This window comes from Candoia aspera, chromosome 8 (genome assembly GCF_035149785.1).
Source record: "Candoia aspera isolate rCanAsp1 chromosome 8, rCanAsp1.hap2, whole genome shotgun sequence".
Lineage (NCBI taxonomy): Eukaryota > Metazoa > Chordata > Lepidosauria > Squamata > Boidae > Candoia > Candoia aspera.
In genome coordinates this window covers 57,447,132-57,472,326 of record NC_086160.1, presented here as the reverse complement: position 1 = coordinate 57,472,326, position 25,195 = coordinate 57,447,132, and the positions used below count along the sequence as shown (strand labels likewise).

General features: G+C 35.9%; 1 protein-coding gene across 2 annotated transcripts in view; it reads left to right on the top strand.

Moving 5' to 3' along the window:
- NFKB1 (nuclear factor kappa B subunit 1) overlaps positions 1-25,195 on the top strand; it is a 74,250-nt gene that overhangs the window by 548 nt on the left and 48,507 nt on the right. For both annotated transcript variants that reach the window (XM_063310425.1, XM_063310424.1), the window contains exons 2-4: positions 15,672-15,724; positions 18,113-18,200; positions 20,917-20,957. In XM_063310425.1, the coding sequence (XP_063166495.1) occupies positions 15,680-15,724; positions 18,113-18,200; positions 20,917-20,957 (174 nt within the window). In that variant the 5' untranslated portion in view covers positions 15,672-15,679. The remainder of the gene's footprint in view (positions 1-15,671; positions 15,725-18,112; positions 18,201-20,916; positions 20,958-25,195) is intronic.

Below are 25,195 nucleotides of genomic sequence, written 5' to 3'. Positions count from 1 at the left end.
TCATGTGGCAGAAGCTTTCCTGACAGCCGCAGTCCTTAGGCTTGATGCCACAGTAAATCGGTGCATCCTGAAGCGCAGCTGACAAGGCTTCTTTGGGTCTATGCCTTTGTATTCGCCCCTATAGATTTTATAGGTATCACCTTAGCAACGGATTTTGGGGTGGGAGGGGATTCAGCAGGTTTAAATCTAAGGTGTGAATGGTTTTAGATCTGGCACCAACCTTTTTAGATCCGAGCTTGACTTCTAGGGAGGTGTTGACATTTTGAGTATCGAATGCTGTATCTTGCCACACTGCTTGTGTATGCCTTTGTGTGTCTGTGTGAGTGTGCCTGCCTGAGTTCAACAGAACTTTCTACTTCCTCATTCCTGTGTAAACTACAAGACACTACTCCTTGTGCTCGCAACTTTCTGGAGCACATGGCTAGGCCTTCCCTAAACGATGCATCCAGTCCATACAGTTGCAACTTTTTCTTTTTAGCAAGCCACAGAGTCTTCTACAGGGGTGTCAAAGACTGATATGCAACTGGTAAAGCTTCCCCCATAACTTCCTCTCTGTTCCAGGAACAGTCTCAGCCTGTACAGGGCAGCCTCAATACTGTGCATCATGATTTACAACTGTTAAACGATGTCAAAGTTTTGCTGGGGAAATGTAGCAACAGTCTTTGATGAGGAGTTAAGAATATTGTGGGAAAATGACCAAGATGATTTTCATCCTTGCGTTGGCTAGAAAAAGGCCATTTCAAACTGAAAAGGCAAAAAAAGTGAAAGTATTGGTGTTTCAGATGGCATCTTCACTGATACTGAAAGTGGTTCTTTAGCTGCCAGGATGAATAAAGACAAGTTTCTCCTACAGTAATATGAATGTTCTCCCTTCTATGCCAGGATTTTATTTAATCAATTTATTCGACTGACATTCTTTCTTTCCACTAGTGACTCAGTGTTCTATGTAGGACTATTTCTTCCAAGTTTTCTCTGAGAGAAAGGTAGGCTGTCCTGAAAGAATCACCCCATACAATTTCATGGCTGAGGAGAGCTTGAACCTATGTCTTCTTACCTCTAATCCAATGCTAGCATTAGTGCACACACTTAATCATGATTCTACATACTAATTGTCCTGTATCAAGTGGTCTGCAGTCATGTGGCATTTAGGAGCAAGATTTACTAATCAGAAGCTCAGGGCCAAGAGCTGAATATTCTTTTCAGTGCTCCTGTGTCACTGTCATTTTTTCTCAGATGGATGTGATGTTTATCATTGTTGATAAGACTTCCTCTAGGTATGAGGCCTAGGACTGTTGTTCTGTTGTCCTGACAAAAAAGATCTGATTCCTAAAAAGGGTCTCCAAAAAAAGAAAAGAAAGAAAAGAAAAAGAAAAAAGAGAATCATTAGATGAGTAGTGGGTAAGAATGACCAGAAATGGAGGTAAGGGAAACAGGTCCAGTAGGTCTTTCAGATGCCAAGTTCAGCTTTGAAAAATGCTAATATTTTGAGCATGAGCAGAGTGTGTCTACTTAAATGAAGGGGGGGAAATCACTCAGACACATGGATTTAGGTTTGTATCAATTAAAGTACTGGTAAGAAAGAACTAATATCACAACATAAATAGGAAGTTTCCTATAAAGAGTACTGTACTGGTCAGTGACCATAATAAAATCAATAGGTATAGGTGTAGGTATAAAAAGTACATGTAAGCTGTTTAAACTTCTGTTGTTTCTTGATATATAAATTGGGTGTTTTTTGGCTGTTTTGGTTAGATAATGTCAGTGCAATTCCGACATGCAGTTCAATTATGATGATTACATGTCATCAAGTCATTGTCACCTTTTAGCAATCACATAGATAGATTTTCTCCGTGATGATCTATCCCTATCCTGGTCCTTCAGCTCTCCCAACAGTGCACCCATCACCACGGTAACTGAGTCCATCCACCTTGCTGCTGGTCATCCTCTTCTCTTTCCTTCCACCTTTCCCAGCATTAGAGCCTTCTCCAGAGAAATATGCAATTTAGGTATCATTTAAACAAAGCATATTTAAGGAACTATGCAGATGAAACTAAGATGGGATAGGTGAAGCAGGACATATGTCTTTACATATTGGCCATTATTGTAGATTCTCAAATGTCTTGTTGACGCTACCATGGGGACATGAAAAGTCTGTACTGAGTGTAAGTGGGAGATGTATGTCAATGCAATACAAGGAATTACAATTGCCTTATAAATATTACACAAGGGATATGTTGGACTTCAGAGTGAAAAGAAAGAATATTGTAAAGGCTGCCACTCTATTCATTTATATATATTCTGAAATAAATTACATTTTTCTCATTATAAGGTATATAAAATAAATTTTGGAAAGAAAATATGATTTGTTGAGACTCAGTAATTTATAAAGGGAAAGCTGAAATTTCAAATCAAATTGTAGGACATTTCTTTCTTTGCAACTGAGCTATGCAGAATTTGCAAGATTAAGATATTAAACTTTCTTTAATAAATAGCATTTCTAAAGATACTCAGTAATGGTTTTTTATTATTAATAACAAATACTGACCACTTACATGTTCACTATTATGCAGTTTTTGAATTTCCCAGTTTCTGTTACTTCAGTGTTAGTGTTCAGTATAATTCTTTTTAACTAAAAATCCTCTTCATACAAAACATATATGATGCTTTGATGTTTTTCAGTTGATTCTTCAATAAGAAAGAAGTTCTTTCCTCTATAATAAGTCTATTAGAAATGATGAAGAGAAGAATTAGAGCATGCCTTTGTGTTGTATCAAAGCAGAGTTTTATCTGTTTCATAACTCTGTTGCTACATTTTCAGTCTAATGCCTCTCTGTGAGGCTGACAGCTCTATGTTCCCCAGCTAGTACTGATGGGTCTACTACCTTCTGACTGGAGATATGGTACATCTGTAATTATCATTGGTAGCCTCATCTGCCATGGATAAGTTAGAAATAACACATAACTACCATTGATATATGAATATTTCCAAGATTTGGACTGATAGCAAAACAGACAAGACTGGCCTTTGTTTTTCTTTATTATCTTTTTAGTAGTCAGTCATTTGACTTGTGTGAAAGAGCCATTTCACATATGGCAGTGAATGGTGCCGTGTCCTGGGTATGCACTGTCTCATGTATTTTACTCCAGAATATTTACATCAGATGGTTCTTCCTTATTTAGTTATATACAGACAGTAAACTACACAGGGGTTCATTAATTGTGTGCAGGTGGTATTAAAATATAAGAACTGTATTTTAGGTTAGACCAAATTTCAGCATCCTCTTCTTAAAACAGCAGCCAATCAGATGCCTCCAAATATTCACACCAAGATTTGAAATTATAGCTAGTCTGAAATGCAAAATATAATATTCAAAAGAATTCTGCCTTCATATCAGAGCTCTCCAGCTTTCTTGTTAACAAGAGCTTCTTGTGATAGATGGAAAATCACTAGTGTTTACCCCTGGAGGGTTCTTTTTGAACAGAAAGTTGGCATATAAATAAAATAATATTCTGAGCTACTAAAAGCATATATTGAATATGCATGGCTTGATAAAAATTATGTTGGGCATTTATCATACCAGGTTTTACCAATCACCAGTTTCTGGAACAATGTCATTGTACATTAAGAGAATGAAAAGCAAAGTGTAAAAAAATAATTGCCCTTTAATTCATTAAAAAAGATAACACAATTGTTATCAGACATACAGTGTGTGTATTGTTATCTTTCATCTTTCTTTGAAAGATCCTGCTTCTGCATTCATGTCAGCAAGGGTGGATTATTTTCTTTGCCACATATTAGCTGACAATGTTGTGTTACAAAATCAGTTACTACAAACCAGTCCTGAACATCACTTCTCCTTATCCATGCATTCTCTGAAAACTGAGATTTATCTCTTTTAACTATGCTTGGCCTCTGAAGTCTGCTCCCTTTCTTTTTGCAGCTGACAATCTGCATGAAATATCTAAGTAGCATTAGAGCTTACAAGCAGAGATGTAGTAAGCATGTGCATCAGTGGTAATGCTGAATGAAAGAACAAGCATAAACTGGGATGATGAGCTAGTATGAAAAGAGAACACATTTGTTGGGAGCTGCTAACAGAATCTCGCTGCTGCACAGAAAGTTATGTAAGGTACTGCTTGGAGAGAGAAGAACCAGTAAAAACCAGCATGCTCAGTTCTCCAGTGGATGATTGATAATGTTTTCCCCTTTCAGAATAAGATTAATTTATGCAAGGAAATGTTTTACTGTTTTGAAAGCTGCTGCTCCAGCTTTCCTTGATGGCTATCCAAGCAAGCTACTGGTCATCACCCCCACAAGCTAATAATAGTCAACAAACTATCTGTTGGAGACCCAGTAGAGTCAAGACTTCTGCTCTATGTTGTAGATGCTGGGGAAGAATCGGTAAGGAGATAATAGGCAGGCCACTACTGGAATAATACAGTAAGTCCTTATGTGTGTGTCTGTGTGTAAGAGAGAAGGACAGAGAGAGATCACATGAGAAACAATCTTGAATGCTTGTCTCTACCAATATTTTTGAGCAGTCATGCAAATATTTAGTTCATAGAGAGACTCTCCCATCAAGATATTGTTAAGTCTTCTCTGTCTGTCAACCTAACTGATATTGTGCCATTAAATGCCCCCACTCCGTATTATACCAGTTCTCTTTTGTAAACTTATTTCTAAATAACTTTATAGCAGCAAGTCATGAATTTTGAAAACCTTTCTGGAGAATTTCTCCAGTCCTATCAATGGAATGGTACCCAGTAGATTAATTACTAATACTCTGACATTATTATTAAGTTTTTGACTGTTTCATGTCCAGGTTAGCTTCTGTGATTCAAGTGTATACTCTTGAAACAATTTATTTTGATTGAAGATCAGATTATACAGAAGAATCAAGTTTATTTTTGTGTGCTGCTTGTTTGTTTACTTAAGCTTCTCTATGTGCCTGAAAAGTACATAAATTTAAAAAATTAAACTACTGTTTGCCAGGTATTAACTATAATACTAGAACCTTGAATGGCCCTTCCCTACCCTTCTTTAAGAGGTTCAGAGCAGCATACATGCTCTTCTATCATCTTCAAAGTCACCTCAGGAAACAGGTTAGACTAAAAAACAGTGAGTGACCTAAGGTTACTCAATAAGTTGTCTGGCTGTTGGGATCTGAACTTGAGTGCCAAATTCTCCTGTCACTCATATCACTCTGGATTCCAGTCTCCTCCTTTCCCATAGTTGCCAAACCATAATTCAGTCTTCACATCAGTCTTTGAAATTGGGAAGAAGGGTTTTTTGCAACAGCATCTAGTTAGGTGTTTTTTTTTAATTGTCAGGGGGAAATATGCTTTATGAATTAAGGGCAGAATAATGGAGCTCTGGGTAGATGCCAGTTTTGGGGTCTCCTGTGGTCAGATGGACAGACCATTGATTGTTGCGATAATTCTGGGTGAGCCAATCAGGAGAATTGCAAAATATTTCAGAAGTGATTGGACAGTGAAAACAGTGGCTGTGTAGAAGTGCCCTTTAGGAGTCAGGCCAATAACTTAGTCACTTGGCTACTTACTATGATCGGAGAGATTGTGTGCTGATTCTGATGTGATCAATTCTGACCTAATTCAGAATTTCCTATAAGAGTTTGGCCCAATTTCTGATTAAGCTTAAAAAAGTGAAGCAAATCATCTTTACAGAGTACCTTGTAAAACAACATTCTCCAAAGAATAGAGCATTTCTAGTACCTCATTCATTTATTTTTGCTACATGAGAAAAAAAATTTATTGGGACCACACATGCAAGCAAAATTGCTCAGTTAGATCACTAGGTAATGTCAGCAAGAAATGGAGTAAAAGTGGAACATTTATTACTGAATCTACATAAGGGTTCATCAGTCATCAGATTCCCTTTTTTCCCCAAACTCCAGCTCTTGAAATTATAAAATAATAATAAAGAGCCCTTGTGAATGTGCATATATCTTGTTTCATTTCTGGCAAAATTCCATATAATCCTCATATATCCTCAATCAATGAAATAATTATCCAGGCATTTCTTGGTGTAGAAATCATACACTTACAGGTAGTCCTTGCTTACCAAACACTCATTCAGCAACTGTTTGAAGTTATGACAGTGCTGAAAAAATAACTTTACAGCCAATTTACTACCATTTTTTACCTTCGCAGCATCCTTCAGTCATGTGATCGTCATTAGAATCAGTATGTGTTTTTATATGCCTGACTTGTGTTTTTTTCCTTTTTTCTTCCCTTGCAGAGCAGAGAGATTGGAAAGAAATGGGATTACAAAAGAGTAAGATGTTTGCTGTTCTACACATTGAAAGCAATGTGATCATGCCAGTGGCCTGGGTCTGGGAGCTGCAGGCATGCTATGCAAACAGCTTACAGTATTATCTTGAAATCTCTTCATCTCCTATCTCTCCGCTCTGCGAGGTGGGGGCAGAAGCAAGAGATTTCTGTAGGCAATCTCTCCTTTGCCTGCCCCTCTGCTGGCATGGGAGAGTAAGCTGTTTGCGTAGCGTGGCTGTGGCTGTGGCTCCCAGCCCTGGGCTGCTGGTGCAGTTGCATTGCTTTCAATGTGTACAAGACAATAAGCAGGGATTGGAGCATTCCAAAGGGTGGGGGAGTGGTTTGGAGGCAAACAGAAATGAAGGTGTGAAACTGAGTAGTCATGTCTCTTTCTAGTCAGAAAGCACAGTTGTGGGCCCATAATTTCCCACTTAGTGGCGGAGTTGCCAGTCCCGATTAGGGTCGTTAAACGAGGACTACCTGTAAAAGTATGGTTATCCACTTTTTCAAATATGTGTTGCTTAGAGTCACTATGTAAGATGGGCAGCTATACAAATATGATAAATAAATAAAATAAATACTGTATCTTTATTCTTGGAAACTTTGAGCAAAGAGATAGAAATATTGATTTAGCTCCCAGGAACATTTTCAAGCATGTTTGGACTATGAGAATCACTCTTCTTCACCCATCTGATGCATCTCTGCTTTTGGTTACATGCGTGCACATGTAAACTGTAGTACTATCTTATAGAGATTCCTTTTTTCTATTTTCTGAAAGCATTGGCCCCATCTTCTCGTAACGAGCATTATCACTGATGTTGCCACATCATTCTTCAGTGGCTACTCTGTCTTTGAATAAAGGTAAAATTGGTTACCTAGGTTTTTCCTTCTTCCCTTAAGTTGGAGGCAGCACAAATGCGTGCCATAATAGCCTGTCTTGAGCATTCTAAACTAGATTGCAGAATTGGGAGTAGTAGAAACTGCCAGTTCATAAACTGCTAGCACTTTCAGCTTTGCAAATGGACTAGGGAGGAGCGTTAGGCAAAGAGCAAGCTCATCTTTCTTCTTGCTTTTAATAAATAGCCTATCTTACAGGGGTCATGTCTGAGTCAGGAAGTCTGCATTTCAAAAGCTACCCTTTCCCTAATTCAGTCCCTTATTTCTTATTGGACTCTTATTGCTAAGATAATATATGTATTTAATCATTTACATTTAATATTATGCAGATCATTTAGTTATACTGGAAGAGGAATTAGCACAATTTGTTGCATTGATAACCCAATAAATATCATTTATATTGTTGGATTTATATTTAGTTGCATTAGCACAATCTATTGTATTGATAGCCAAATAAAATAAATATTATGCACATCATTTACTAATTTTGGAAGAAACAGTAGCCAAATTTGTTGCATTGATAGCCAGATAATATATAGCCAAAGAAACCTATATGGTTGCCACTTCCAGTATTTTAATCAACCTTCAAAGGTTGTCTTATTGCAACAATTATCACCATTTCCTTCCTGTTCCCTAAGAGAAATATAGAACTGTAAGGGTGGGGAATCCATTTTCCTTTAAACAATCTGATGGTTTGATGTTTACCAAGATTTGTTTGTGAATTGTGGGGTGGCTTATTTTCATTCCTGAATGGATTTTAAATCTATTGCTGGAAGTTTTGCAAAACAGTGGAATAGAAGGAGAAACCTAGAAAAAATACAGTTCTGAAGAATGAATAGTTGGTTAAGAATCTATTCCTAGATATATGCTTTTTAGACGTTTAATACTTTTAGTAATTCCATCTTTAAGATGGAAGACATATCTTCCTGTAGGGGTTAGATAAATGTTTTAGAAAAATTCAAGTTCCTGTTTGCATTTATATTTGTGGTCTCTTCCTTCCTGATGTCACTGTATTGACATTTCATTTCCAGTTCAAGTATTTAAGTACTGGCCCTGGTTACACACATTGTGCATTTTATTCTTATTTTGGTTGAAAGCCATGAAACTTGTGTATGTGTTGACCACTTTGTCTGACGTTGAGCCACAAATTACTTATATGTACTATCATATTTAAAAAGTAATTTGTAATTTGGTTGAAGTGTTTGTGATGTTAAACTTGGCAAGTAGGCTTATTTGAGAGTCAAATGAATAGATAGGCAGAAGTTGTGATTAGTACTCTTAAGTTTTAACCAGTAATCAGTTTTAGTTGATTAGATGGTTACAAGTTAAGGGAGATCATGAATCGAATAATATATTTGTTCATTATTATGTTATGTTAATTTTGGGTGTATTATAAGAAGGAAAGAGAAATAATATATTAAAAAGAGACCTTCCTTTCAAAGGAATTGTAATTTATAATAATTTAGATTTTCTTCCAATATCATAATCTATATAGGTATTTGGTTCTGTTGCCATTTTATCTAGTTATTGTTGGACTGATAAATCATTTTTTTTTAAAAAGTAGTTGTAAACTCTGATAAATATTGGGAAATATTGTACTGAAATTAATGATGATTATCTCAAAATAACTGCGGGCAAAGGTAATATGGTATTTATTTATGCTAAATGAGCACATGTGGTGTATTTGCTTTTCAGATTACCTAATCCATTCTTGAACATTCTAATATTTTAATAATAATAGAATTTTTAGGGTGTGATGATAAAAGCTTTGTTTTGTACCAACCAAACTAAAATGATAATCACTTAAATTAGGTGTTTTGGATCACATTTGAACAATTTAAACAAAAATTCTGTTGTAAAATATTGCAACTGGAAAATCCAAAGTTTCCCTTTTGTGAATCACTATGATACATTCAAACTATGTCTACTGTAAGAATTACGAAATAAACACAGCTTCTCCAGACAAGTAAATTCTCCCTATTTGTAAATCTTACAGAAAAAGGAACTATGAAGACAATTAACAGGTCTCTCTAGAAAAGAGGTAGCTAAGAGAGAAAATACTTTGAATCATAAAGTTTTCTGAAGGACTGAGACTCTGCTGATGCATTTAAAGCTCCTTGCAAACTTATACCATGGATTTATAACTAGTTAGGATTGTACTAAAACGAAATTCAGTCAACATACGACATTTACAGGTTTTTGCCAGGAACGTATGAAACCTCTCCCATTTTGGTTCTCTACAAATGAAAAAGCAGGCAAGCAAAGATGCAAAATACGATTATGAATAATGATTGTTCAGTTAACAGACTTTTTCTTACTTGGCTTTTTATTACAGAATTCTAATTATTTATTTTATTAAGGTTTATAGCAATCTGACATTTCTTTAGTGTTTTTTTTTATAATTGCCTTGTTATTGGTACAAAAGTTAATTTGATAGGAGATAATGGTTAGTCTTGTTTAATTTTTGTTGTATTTCTGGAAACTACATGCCTTGCTTAATAACGAAGTAACATTTGGAACTAACGTAAGTTCATTTTCTTTCCAACAACAACTGTGATGCTGCCCCAATAACCACATTTTTCATTACAGTTGCTATATTTTATATGCTCCAACTGAAACTATTTACTACAGTATGTACAATCTGTAGCCTGATAATACAGTTCTTTAATTTTGCCCTTTGGAAAGATAAAAGGGGTGATTTTAAAAAAATATTAATATGTATTAAATACAGGCTTCAGCCACTTCAGTCATAAGGAATGTAGAAACACCTATATTTTAATATTTGGCATTTATATATTTAATAGTTGAAATGTTAAAAGGCATGATGTTTATATGTAATATTTATATATAATGTATAATATTGCATAAATAGGCATCCTGTTGTAATCCAGAAATTCCTGAACTACAAGTTCAACATCTCTAGGAAGCATGGTCAGTGATGAAGATTGTTGGGAATTGCAGTTGAAGAGCCAAAGATTGCCAGTAGTCTTTTAACTATTCTGTAAATTTTAATGTATCCTACAGTTACATTAGGTTGTAAATGTATTTTTTGGAGGGGGGGAAAGCTGTTTGATTTATGCTTTATGATGACTGGGACTATGACGACTGTGACCTTGAAGGTTTCTGCCACCTATCCCTTATTTATAAAATGTTTTCTTTGGTTTGCAAATCAAAGATTCCCATGTTATCAGCTTCAGCCCTTAGGGCCATGATAGGAATGCAGTATTCCTTTCTGGATTGAGATATATTGATTCAGCTGCTGGGCAGGAACCAAGCTTCTAATGATACCCATCAAAAACATTATGCAGATGTTTCTTTTGTTTTGTTTTTAAGCCAGTCAGAAGTTACTGCATTTCAGTAATCTATTAGCTTCCCACAGTTAAAAAAGAAGGTGGAAAAGTGTGAGAAATATATGAGGGCTACAAATGTAAGTTATTCTATCTGGATCCCTGTAAAATTTAATACATGTAGCAAGGTAATTGTTTTGTAGGGCTGCGGCTGAATGCTTTTGAAGAGCTTACTGTACCATCATAAGAAAGTGCATTGAATGTCTATGAGGGAATGGTTAGGCCAACTGATGGTATGGGTGGAAAAACATAAAAAACAAGTGGAAAAAATGAGTTATTCAAATATTGTGTATAACAGATTTGAGTAACTACAAGAATTTATAGCTCTCTTTTAAATGGGGGAGGGGAATCATGTCTATAGCTGTAGCAAAAGTTGGTTTAATTAACTGTACAGCTCCACTAGAGCTCTGTCTACTATTAAGTGCAGACGACTTCTTTCTCTTCCTCTCTTCCAGTTTTAATTTATTCCCAATCTCATGGGTAGTTCTTTGATAGTTCTAGAGAATTCAAAAGCTTGTTCCCTGTGTTGCAAAGTTAACTAAGCTGGAGGCCATCATTACATTATGGGATTATACACTGAAAAGAAGAATTTCCCAAGTTCAGCTTCATTGGATGAACCCAAATTATAGTATTGTGAGAGAAAAAAAACTGTTCTTAGACCACTTTCTTTTTATCATGCATATTTCTGTAATATATATTACATTTATATAACATTTATACTACAAATATTCTCACATCTAGAGATGATTTTATCACCCATTACATGTGCTTAGCATTTTTATGCAGCCATTCAAGAGTGTTTCATTGCTGAAAAAAATGACATACTTTCATATTTGAAGGAGTGTCTTTCTTACACAAAGTTTAGGAGTACAGCTGTTTTTAAGTGTTCAAATGTATACTTTCATAACTGTCTGAGAAGACCCATTTCAGGTGGACTTAGATATTGTATAATATCTGTCACTACTATTCTGCAAATACTGCTAAGCTAAATATGGCTAAGAATTCTGAGAAGTGAAGTCTACACATATGGAGGATGACCTAATTAGGGAAGCTTGGCTTATGGCCTCCCTTGGGATTTTGGCTTATCCTCCATATGTACTGTACATGACATTACTGGGAGATGGTTTTCTAAGAATTTGCAGTTGGATAGCAATACATGGATAACACCTGCTGGTCTCTCTCATTTGATTGATTGATTATGTACAGTCACCTTATTTTCAACTACTGGCGACCACAAAGGTAGATTTTCTTCATGACAATCTTCCAATGGTGCACTGTTGGTCTCTTTCCTTCCACCTTTCCAGTATTAGTGTCTTTTCCAGAGAGCCAAGTCTTTGCATAATGTGGCCAAAGTACGGTAATTTGAGCCTGATCATTTGTGCCTCAAGTGAGAACTGTGGGTTGATTCGTTCGATGATCCATCGGTTTGTTTTCTTGGCTGTCAACAGTATTCTCAGGAGTCTTCTCCAACACCAAAGTTCAAAAATGTCAATACTCTTCTTATCATGCTTCTTCAAACTTTCTCCTTTGAGTCTGAAGTTTTTTAATGAATGTCACAGCATAGTAATAGTTGGATGTGGGCTAATAAAGTGAAATTGTATCTAGTTAAGATGAAGGTGCTATGGGTGACAAGAAAAACTGAACCAGGAGTAGGGATATACCTTGGTGTACATAGGATTTTATACCCCTTGAAAAACAAGATCTGCATTCATATATTTAGGATGTTCTTGAATATGATTTTGAGTTCAAGTGGCAAACCTAGCTAAAAGTTATTTTTTGCGCAATTTAAGTTAGGTGTACCAGAAAATACACCTTCATTATCATCTGCTGTTAGGACCTCTTCAAGAATCAAGGTTCTGTAATAAAAGTGGGGCTATACCATTTCAGCTTCACTCTAGATCACCTCTGTTTCATGGTAATTGCTTCCCCTTTTTTTTCTGAGCATAATTTAAAGCCCTGGTTCTGGAACTGTAAAACTCTAAATAGTTTTAACTAAGGTGACAAAAAAATCAGATGGAGTCTACTAGCACCTTTTCTGATTAACAGATTTATTAAAAGGCATAAGCTTTGATAAACTGTAGGTCACATAATTTTTCTAACCAAATGCAAACAACATGACATTCCTAAAGGATTGAGTACAAACCCTCTACAGTCCACAGACTACAGCCATCATGCAATACTCTCTCCAGGAAACTCAGAATCCTTTGAAATGAGTAAAAGTTAAACACCAGTGCCATCTCTACCCTGGAATTTCAACTGCATCAGGACTTCACCAAGACAAGCAACAAACCTACACAACAGAACACATCTCTTTTAAGAAAAAGAAAGAAAAAAAAACCTGCTCATGCTTCTACAAACATCCACTCACCAGAATGGAAGAACTCTGGATTGGGTAGCATTTCTCCAGGTGGAACTCATGCACATGTGTGGGTCCTCCTAGACTCATGGCCCCTGCTTGAAGAGCGGGTGGCAGCTTTGGCTAGGAGGGCCTCACCAAAGATTTATCTTGAGTATCAACTGCACCCTTTCCTGCATCAGGAAGCTTTTCTCATAGTCATTCATGCATTACTCACCTCTCACATCTCATTTGGGTTGCAGCAATGCACTCTGTAGACTATTTGGAAGCTACAGCTGGCTTGAGTAGTTATGGTTGTATGGTTGTACCTCGGTAAGCCCATATTTCACAAAATGCACTAATTACCATTGGCCTCCAGGTTCAGTACAAGGTGCTGATGGTTATCCTTAAAGCTCTTTATATCTTAGGGCCTGTTTATTTGCGGTCTCTCTCCAATTGTCTCTGCCCATTCCATACGATCCATCAGGGTTGGCCTGTTTCAGATCCCCTCACTCATGGAATATAATCTGCCCTGAAGCATGCCTCCTTTATTGGTGTTCCTACCCCTCAGGGTCCACACAGCCTCAACCCTGATATTCTTCAGAAAGGCTATAAAGCTTTTCCAGCAGGTCCTAGGCCATTGGGTTTTGTAAACCCCCATATGTTATGATTATTTCAATTTTATATTACTGGAGCCATTGTTTCTATTTGTTTTTCTTTTATTGCTATTTTGTGCTTTTTACTTGGGTCCATCTCCAAAGTCTGGTTTTCTCAGGGTGGTTTTAAACAGACATAACAAATTGTTGCGAGTCAGACAGCATATACATTTAGATGATGATGATGATGATGATGATGATGATGATGATGACAACAACAACGATGATCTGGCCACATGAGAAAAGAAAAGAGAAATTATTTTCGCTCAGGCTATATCCAAGTTTTATGCATTGAGCCAACATAAGGATGTGTACTGTTGGTAAATATAGCTTTGAACTGACAAATTTATAATAGTCTGAAAGTCTATTAAAATCTATTAATAAACATTCCTTATTGCCAAAGAAAAGTAGCTAGGATTGGGTCCCATAAAACAGACAGAGATCAGTTATTCTGTACTGATTTATGCAGTTAACTTCCATACTTTGGCAAATCAATGAACATTTAATGTGTCTTTTTGTTTGTTTTTCCATTTGCTGTAAACCATTTAAAAGTTATAATCTGATTAAAAACCACTAACTCCTACAGTCTATATGACTGCACATGCCACTAGCATTTTGCAAACAAAATTGGAGCAGGGGTTCTTGTATGAAACATGGCATCATTCAAATTAATGTTTATGTTTGTGGTTCAAGACTGTTTGAAAGAGACTTCGAAAGAAATCTTGGTTCTTTCATGCTTGAAAGAAATAGCCTTCAGCATGTGACAAGAGGTGCATGTGACAAGAATTGTTTCTTAATGCTGGTAACATAATGTCATTCTCTACACTGTCTGCACATACAATAAACCAAAGATTAAACCACACGATGGCTTAGTGTGATGTATGAATCTAGCCACTGAAATCTGCAGTCCATTATCCTCTTCTTGTTCCATTCTGTCCCTTCTAAGGCTATAGGATTTTTATATAGTTGACACAAGCAAAGTATTAGTAAAGTATTTTGCCTGGTGAAAGACTAACTATTAATAGTACAAGTAAAATTGGCAGTATGTTAACCTGTGGGATGCTACTGTATTTGTTGATTTTTCAAACATGGAATCTTGTTCATTGGTGCTTGTAGAACATAATCTATGTTTTGGATTACTTCTTGTTTTTTAATGATTTTTTTTCTTATTCTCTCAATTTGCATCCATATATTGCTCATACTTGAATCATCCAAAATTACATCAGATTCATACAGTCATACCAATGAGATACAGACCTTGAGACATTTTTATATGGAAATCCCATGATTGAAAGGGTTGTTGTAATATGTTACACTGCTCTAAGTCCTTGGGACTTTTGCAAGAGCACTACTATGCTATGTCTCAACTCCTTCTAGTGAAGGCTTATGCAGAAACACATTTTTATAGATTGTGCCTTGGCTTGCTGTGACCAAAACTATTTCTGATGTTGTATTGATGAAATGGATTGTTTCAAACCAGAATGACTATTGCTCAACCACAGCCATCCTACGTCACTGTTTATGAGCAATGTTTCGAGCATTGTTGATCGGTTTTCTCTTGAAGTCCCTTCATTTTTTCATAAAGCAAATAGACCCTATAAAGAAAACTAAACAGTTGGAGAGTTATTTTAGCATAAATTTAACAGGCTTTATGCAGATGGCATCTTAGTTCCTTCACTGGTTGTGGAAAGCAGTTCTGAAATATTTCTTTTTTGTTGTGGAGCCTGCCCTGTGGAATGATATCCTGCCCTCTCCCCATGATTTGACTGGCCCTGACCCTGTTAACCTTCAGGGAGGATTTGAAGACCTGGCCACTAGGATGTTAGATGAGCTCATCCTGGGAGGTGAAATATATGCTAGTGTGCCTCGAATGTGTGTTTTGTTGTCATAGTGATGTTGGTCTTTGTTGCTGGGGATATACATGTTATCTTTCAAAAAAATGAGCAAAATCAACAGTGATTTTAATTTGCAGATGCCATCTTTATTTTCTTAGATTTTATAGATGCTGCAGTATCTGACAAATTTCTTTCTTATATAGATTTTTTTTCCTCTCAATTTTGTTCTCTCCTACTTCCAATAATTTGAGTAATAAAGGTCATTTGCTAACTATGCACTGACTTACCAATACCTGGTTAATTGTTTCAGCTCTCAGAATGGCAGATGAGAATGCTTATCTCTTGGGAATGGGAGATCATCAGGTGAGTATCTGTACCCAATAATAGCAATCGTAATATGGAAATAATAAAGTGTAAAGTATTAAAAATCGTAAGAAGATTTATTACCTCTTTAACAAGTGAAGACTGTCAGAACATTATACATTCTGCAGAACATAGTATCTAAAATATGCCTATATTTAAATTCAGGTAAAGTACATCATGAAATAATCCATAATGAGAGCACATCAGTTGGTGTATATCTGGGCATTCTTATTCTTCATTTAGTATGTTGTACCACTGATATTTTAAAGGCTAAGTAAATTTCCCATTGTTGCCTATCAGGATTGGACCCACAGGTCCTCCATCACTTTAGTGAGCCGCAACTGTTTCAAGAAGTGGTAGTACCTTGAAGTGAGACTTTCCTTCCTTATTTCATTCTTCCTTTATCTTTAAGCAATTTGAATGAGAAGCCAAGCCAACCTATAGGTTGGGTGAGTGAAGGGAAGAATGCTTCTTTATTATGATCCTGATACCTTGAAACTACTTTTCCTTTGACATTACCAACTATTTGCCTTTTCCATTTGGAAAGTAACCACACCAAATCATTGACAGTAGGTTTTGTTTTTGTTTTGTTTTTGTCATCTCCACATCCATTATGGGTTTTTTGGGGGAGAGTGCCTTTGAGTCAGTATCGGCCCCTGGAGTCAGTTTGATAAATATCTGAGACACTATATAAAAAAGAGCTGGAAATAAACACAAGAGGCCAGAGAGTCACCACAAATAGCATACTTTTATTCTTATTCTGGTAAAGATGTGAAATAAGTTTTTTGAAAGCAGACATATAAAGTTTACTTGGTATTGCATTTTTAGGTGAGTGTATCCTGAGTGAGTCATAACTATAATTTAGATATTTCTTTATTTGTTCATTAATGAGTAGGAGTTGCAACTTTTTGACACTTATGAATCTCTTTGTAATGTATGATATTGAAAGTAGTGAAAGGCAAACTTTCCAAATAAATAGCATCCACCTACGAAAAACTGTGAAGCATAACTGATTTTGTTGATACTGGTTGGTGGAGGGTCTATATCTACCACTGCAGGATTGCTGGAAATTAATCTGATCATCTGTACCATGGGTAGGCAATGAATACATGCAAGGATGCTATCATGGTGTCCACTAGGCTACCTGCCTCGAGTAACTTAATTTTTTTATTATTATTTTTTAAATAAAAAAAGAAGCAAAGCTGGCATACTGCAAAACAAAGTACCAAAAGTGAGTCTGAACCTCACAAGTGCTGTGATTTTCTAAAAAAAAAAAAAAATCATTGGTAGAAAACAAAAAATGCTGGAGGCTTCAGCCGTCTGCTTTGTTTAGAAGTATGCCCACCTGCCCAGAAAAATAAAAGTAAGCTGAGATGGTAGAAGGCATCTTGAGTGTTAAACTAATGGCAACGACTAACCTCGACAGTTCATATTTTTGTAAATTGCCATGCCTACCATTGATAAGCCCCCCAGGCTTTCTTTGTGATTACATCCACACGTGCTGTAAAATGTGCCCCAAAGGCTGCAAAATGTTACCTACCCTCTTGTATAATAAATGCTCAGAAATTTAAAACAGAAACACTGATATGGGAAGTAACAGAAGAAAGAGTGGGAAGTGGAGGCAGGGCTAAATAGGAGAAGAATCCATAGTTATTTTAGTAGGATGTATTAGGTATTTTTTATAATGGAATATGGGAACTAAGTGGTTGAATCAAAGTTGTCTTTAAAAAAATATACTCTGAGTGTGATTTGAAGGAAAAGAACATGCAGATTCTTGGGAAGCATTAGGGGTTATCAGTTATTACATGAATACATCATATATAAATTTATTTAGTATTACCTTTATCCCAAGGTGACACATAAGGATCTTCCCTTATTTTGTCACTCAACAGTTCTGTGAAATACCTTGGGTTGAGAGACTGTGAACGTGAAACAGTTTTAAAATAACAGCTCACACTTGAAATGGGATGTTTTAATAAAATGTCATGCTCAGAAAGATTTAAACTGAAGTTTTGCATATTGTTATAGTTAAATAGTATTTTTTGTATTTCTTACCTGAACTGCAGGTAAGAAATGGATTTACCTTCAGTATGTTTGACCACTGAATTATAGAACGCCAGACTTCAACTATTGATCGTACTCACGTTTCACAATGTATTTGGGGTTTTCACTGTTAGCTATACTAGATGGCTAAGAGTGGATAATTCAGACCAGATGCTGTAAATAGCTGGATGGTAAAAGTGCTGCATGGCGAGGTAGCACAGACATAGTAATTGTGCAGGACAAAATATAGTCACCAAACAAATTACAATATTTTATTTTTGAACTAGTTTTTATAAGCAGCTGAAATATCTGGATTTACTCAAAATGCAAACATTCTTAACACAGGTATATGCAATGGAACATTTCCCCATGGGGATGAATCAGCTGTTCAATAACACAAGCATGATTGCAACTGATCTGCCACTTCGCACAAGTAAGAGCCATTGTTGCTTGATTAACAGCATTTATTAATAATATCTACATATACGGATGATGGAAAGAGATTTTTGTAAAAAAAAGGAATGTGCTTTTAAACGACCATTTTCTGTGCAAAAAAAAATACTGCACAGAATATTTCAAATGTTTTGACTCCTTGACATGGCTAGCTGAATGTCTATAACTTTAAAGTAATTGAAGTTATTAAATTGGTCCCTGAGTTTGCTTTTTTTACATTTGCCTTTTTTCTGATTATATTGTACTGTTCTATATTATAAGCATGAAGGCAGGAATTGTATTATTTTATTGTATTTGGCTTATTTTATGTAAGGAATCTTTCCTAGATATCTCTTTGTCTCAGAAGCAAATAAAATGCTATAGATAAATGATAGATAAATAATAATGATTAAATGGCTACAAATAAATATTAATGATATGGCATCAGTCTACTTTCAGAATTCATGAATTTGTTCTCTATAACGGGGGATTGGACTGATGAAAACCATATATTTGCATTCTGAAATCAAAGGCATTTTTATTCTAGAATTATGTATTTTTACAACAGGAAACTATCCATCTAAAATACCATTTGTTCTATATGTTATATTTTTCATTACTTTATATTTCTTTCCCTACTAAGACCTTCTGCTAATGCATTCTATTCGTGTGCCCTATCTGCACAGCATTCTTAGTTTTACAAAATGCTTACTACTCCAAGTGATGTTAACTCTAATCACAAAATGTTTTTCTCAGGAGATAGAGATTATGATTGTCAGGATCAGTTCTTTCTGGATTCTTAATTTTTCTTTTTACATGTGGCATCACTGTGTATGTGTTCGCATTACATACTGTCTGTCCTATAGAACTCACAATCACATAGAACAGCAGTATTCCCAATCTGTTGTCTATCCCTAATCTGTACTTTAACTTGTGAGACCTTCTTAATATATTTTGTTCTGAAAGTTTCCCTGTGATTGGTTAGATCTAGGACAGATTTCACAATGTGCAACAAACGTATGTCAGTGGTAAAAATTAAAAATCATAACATATGATCACACAATACACCAAATCTGTTTTCTAGAACGAGGGTTGGGTTCTTTCTGAGAATTACCAGACTTGGTAGTCGTTACTCATTAACTAGATGGCTAGAAAAGAGAAATCTTTAACAAGGGCAGCTTCTCCCATTATGGTTTTCTAAAATGTAAAAACAAATTACGTGTGCCCAAACTATACATTTTACGCTGTTCTATAGAGCAGTGACCTGAACTGAATTAGGAAGGGACATCTTGAAATATTTGACAATGAAAGGCATTGTCAAATAACATTCTGACCCTTTATATATTATCACTGTACAGTTCATGTTTGTGTTTGCCTGTGTGTGTGTGTGTGTGTGTGTGAAGTACTTGGGAAGTTTGGGGACTTCCTGAAAATAAATACCCTGTTCTTTGCAACTGTGCAAAGATGACAGGGTTTTTTTTGTTGTTGCTATGGTCCTATAGGCCTGTTTCCCCAAATTAAACACCGTAGACGACTTAAGAGTGGACCTGGATGTTTTTAACAAACAGTGCAAGGAAGTGTGAATGACTTGCATTCTCATGTCCTTTATGGCCGGAACTCATTGTTCTCCCAGGGAAATGTGTGAACTCAGAGTGTACCTTGACTTTCTCTTTGAATGTTATTCTCTTCTATTCACTATTTATTATATATGAAGATGATTTGAAAGTTAAGGTTGCTGTTGAGCTTTGGCTGTTTAACTGTTTAATTTATTTAGCATTTCCAAAGCCCAGAAAACATAAGTATACAGATTAATCATGTTCATGTACTTGTGTGAGGAACCTTTAGGAGGAAGGATAGTTTCATAGGATATAAGGAACTACAGTGGGAAGAAGACAGCTGAAACACAGTTTTTTTTATCAGTGGAAGGTTGTTATGTGGCCTTTTGAATCTTGGACCAAGTTTTAAAAAAACTTTTCCTTAAAATTAAATAATGCTCAAAAATATTTAAAATACCTGTAAATATCTAGCAACAAAAGAGTGAATATTAAAACTTAAGAGAATCTCAATTTCTTTTCTCAAAAAGTATTTTTAATACCTATCCCCTCAGGCTATGAATTGTTCTTTAGGACGCCTGGTTTTTACTTGCCTTAATATGTCTTCGGGTCATCCCATTTAAAATCTTTTAAAATCTGTCATTTTTTATTTATGTTTCATTTTGTTGCTGGATGTCTAATTCCTTTGGCTCTCTATATTATTATTGTTTATTGTTGTAATTTTTAATAAACTGATTTATGCTTTGAAATTTCTTTGTGTATAATGAATTGTGGACCTAATCTGGACTGAAATTGCAATTTTTTGTTTCTATCTTGTACCTATCCCAAAGACCAGTGATTGATAACAGAAATTGTTAAATAAATAGTTGCATAGCTATTATTTGCTTAGAAATAGTTTTCTTGAATGTATCAATAGTGCAGATGTTCTTAGATGCTTTGAAAACATTTTGTGATTGTTATTGTTAAAAAATATAGGTAGCTATGCTCATGCAATTGTACCACTACTTTATTCTGTTAGGATTTTTCTTTGTTGAACATATTAACTAGGAATTGCAGTCATATACAGTATAAGTCTTCAGTTTCTTAAAACATCATTTGTAAAATGTCTTCAGAAATACAATATTTATATGAACTCTTCTGTTTTTTTATTTTCTTTTTTACTAGCTGATGGGCCATATCTTCAAATAGTTGAACAACCTAAACAGGTAAGAGAAGAGAACTGTTTTATTTTTTAATATTGAAAGGTTAATAAATTAGCATAATAAAATCCCATTTATTTAAAATAATGCCAAACACAGAAAACACGTTTTGTACGAAATTTGATCATTATGATAGCTGCATAACTATCATAATAGAATGATAGAATGAAAAATTGGTGGTCTTAAATCTTCTCTCCCACAAATTCTCTGGGATCTGCTTACTCTAGCTCTATCTCCTGCTTTTTTAAAAAATATACTTTTTATTAAGAATGTTAATTACAATAGTAAAAACTAATACAAGCTAAACTTAGAGAAAGAGAATAGAATGGAATGGAACGAACAAATAAAAAGTGCAAGAAAAGAAAGAAGAAAAAGAAAAGAGAATATGATAAGGAAAGAGAAATCTATAAAGAAGTAACTTCCAACCTTCATCACAACAACTATAATCAAATTTAATAACTCTTTGCCCCCTATAACATTAAACAGATATTTCTTCATCCCATATCCCATCCCTTATTTATCAGCAACAACTTTTCAACTTTTCAGTTCTGGTGTCAGCAAAAGGTCTATAAAGGATTGCTAGAACATTGCAAAAAAAAAAAGTCTTATTTTAACCTTGATCAAATAAACTAACTTTATATTCCTTCCTTTTACTTCTGACAGTCTTAATCTTTAATTCCATCAAATATTGATGTAGGATTTGATTTCTATCCTATTCTTCTTTATCTTACCACACAGATTTCTTCAAGACTTTAACAAGCCTCTTTTGCAGATTAATAAGAAAACATTTTCCAGGTCATTCTCTTGGTTTATCATTTGCATTTCTCTTTTAATTGTTAAAACTTAAGCATCTTTCTTTTCTATATCCAGGAAAATGTCCTTTTCCAAATCATTATCTAGGACTGTTATTTGTAGTTCCACATTCTGTACTTTCTCTATCTTATCAGATAAAATATGTTCCACATCTGTCATTCCTTCATTAACATATTTTAGACATAGTCTATCCATTGAAGCAGATATCTTTACAGTGTTGATATTGTAGTTACTAACTTCTGGCTCCGTTCTTCAAAGATCTCCTTTAATATTTCTGATGTTATAACGTTTTGTATAATTCTATAAGTCCAGGTATTTATTGATATCAGGTTTGTATCTTTTTTCTTCTTCTGCTTAAAATCTTTAGTCTCCTCTAGTGTCCAGTTTCTGAAATCATCACTTATCTTTTGTTATGACTTGCAGTTGCCAGGATAACCAAAATAAGTCCATTTCCCATAACAAGTGCTCCTATTTAGAAGCAACTCTGACATAAAGGGTTGCTGTTTGCACAAATCCCACATGCACTGAGCTAGTATAGAGAGAATAATCATTAAAGACAAAATTAGACTTAAAAACACAGAAAAAGACATTCACCTCAGCCCAGTTCTTATCTAACTTTTACCTATTCCTCTAAAGCAGTGTTTCTCAACCTTGGCAACTTGAAGAAGGGTGGACTTCAACTCACAGAATTGAATTCTGTGAGTTGAAGTCCACACATCTTCAAGCTCCCAAGTTTAAGAAACACTGCTCTAAAGAATACAGACCCTTGGAACAGGTATTAACTTTACACCATTTTTTAAACTTGATAAATCCTTCTTCCTGCAATTTCCATTTTTAATCAGAGATTGGGGGGGGAGGGATATGAGCTGTCTTTTCCCCACCCCTACCTCCCTTGCATCCAACTTTACCACATTAGCTTCTTGCTCCCTTTCTCTCAGAATTCTGACTAGTTTTTCAAATATAAATATTTTCCCTCTTAATAGAAAGGAAGGAGTTCAGTAATGTGACTTCGTAGGTGACCCAGGATATACCGTTGTCCTTCATGAAAATGTAGATTTCATGTCTGAGATGAATGAATGCATATTAGGCATGCATGCCTGAGCTTGTCAGACAAGAATGGCTGGCAAGAAAACTGCAATTTTGTAAGACTGGCTGGCTATTAGTAACAATTGATTTTGCTGAAGTGTAATATTTTTTCCTATGAATGACATATTGAAAAGATTTTTTTTAAAAATAAGCAGCTCTATTCTCTGCATGAAATACGTTTTTTGGCAAAGCATTGTAAATAATAAAGAATTAAGGAAACTTACCCTCATGTAGCAGCTCTACTATACTCAATGCATGTTTCCACAAAGAAGTATATGCTGAAAAACAAATAAAATAATAGTGTATAGGTTATAAAGGTACTGCTAAAGGCAAATCAAGGCTCCTAGCCTTCCCTTTCTTTCAGCAACACCATTTTGCTAAGGGGTGTAAGGGTTAGAAAGAATTTGTTCTATCCCCTTTTCCACTAGGAACCTTTTGAATTTGTGAGAAGGGTACTCTCCTCCTCTATCACACTGGAGTGCAGATACAGGCCTAGGGAATTTTCTATTTGCCCATGTCACAAAACCTTTAAATTTCTCAAATGCCTCATCTTTATGTTTTAAGATGTAGATAAATGTGTATCTTGAGAAATCATCGATGATGGTCATTGCATACCTTGCTTGTCCAAGACTTGGAGCAAAAGGACCAATAATGTCAGAGTGTACAATTTCAAAAGGTCTAGTTGTAATTGTCACTGTGCTTACTCACAGGAGCTTTTAGTGTTTTGCATTCTTTGCAAACTACACAATCTAAGTATTTATCACAGGGTTTTATCTTTAGGTCAGCACACAGCTGTGGCATTTGTGCTATATACTTGAAATTAGCATGACCAAATCTCCTGTGCATCAGGTGTACACATTGGTCATGATATGGCGTGTTGCCAACTGCAGCCTTGCAGCTTGGCTTCCTTGCATTTTGCACAATGTACAAGGAGTCTTTTAACATACCAGTAGCACACAATTTCCCATTTTTTCATATCTCACAACCATTTTTCTTTAAATGTTATGACATACCCTGTTGCAGCCAATTGTGCCACAGATAAAAGGTTTGATTGTAAATTTGGCACATACAACACACCTTTTACAGTTTCTCCCAAGCAGGATAAATACAAGTCACCTTGTCCCATAATTTTGGTCACAGACCCATCAGCCAAAGATACACTTTGTCCTTCAGTTTTAGACAGTGACACAAAAGAGCTTTTACAATTACATAAATGACAATTGGCCCCAGAATCTAACACCCATACATCAGAATTACCCTTCTCAGCAACCTGTGCAATTTGGGTTGTCTGAAGAGCCTTCTTCTGTGTTGCCCTTGTGTTCTTCTTCTCTGTCTTTCTACTCTTGGGTCTCAAGACACAGTCTTTCTGCAAATGTCCAGCTGAACCACAAGTGAAGCATCGCTGGCTGGCTAGTGCTGTGGCCTCAGCTTCTTTTCCCTTGTTTTCTGGTACTGCAGCTTTCCAGAAGAGATGGGGGGGATCTTTCCTCTCTCTTCTCCCATTCAGCGAGTAAGCGCTGTGTAACATACAATGGGGTGAGGTCTGCTTCAGGCATAGCCTCCAGGGTACAAATCAGCGTGTCCCACTTTTCATTCAGTGAGGACAGGAGGATATAGGATTTGTGAGAGGTGTAAATTCCATTCCTCTCTCCTGCAACTCAACAAACAGCTGCTGAATATAATGCAGGTGCTCAGGAAGGCTATCTCCTTCTGCAAGGTAGGTTTTGTACAGCTTTCTTGTCAGGGTAACTTTACTTCCTGCTGTTGCCTTTACATACAAGTCTCTCAAAGCGTCCCAAAGCTGCTTTGCAGACTGCATACCTCACACGTGGACTAGCTGATTGTCCTCAACTCCCAGGATAATGGTGGCTCTAGCCGGCTCATCCTGTCTAAGCCATTCAGCACTGGGATTTGGGGGGGGTTGCTCACCAATTGGCAGCCAAAGATTCTCTCTGCGAAGATACATCTCCATCTTCAGGGCCCAGTTCAAATAGTTGGTCTCTGATAGGTGCTCCAGAGGCATCGCTGAGGGCTGGGAGGTAGCCATGGCTTCTTCCTTCTTTTGCAAGTCACCTCAACTGGCTTCTTTGTCCTGTAGACCGTCAGGTGCTGGAAAATCTCCAGGTGGCTCCAAAGAAAATCTTCACAGGTCTTTGCTACCTGCCTTTAAATTGTGCATGAGGTGTGGAGCTGATCTCTCTATTCTCTCTGGGTTTTACTGGGCTTACTGGGTTTACTGGGCTGTTTCCTGGGCCCATAACCTGTTGGCAGAGTGCTTAGAAAGCATTGGCCCAGGAGAGATCAGAAAAGTCACACACCAGGCATTTCTATAAAAATAATTGTAT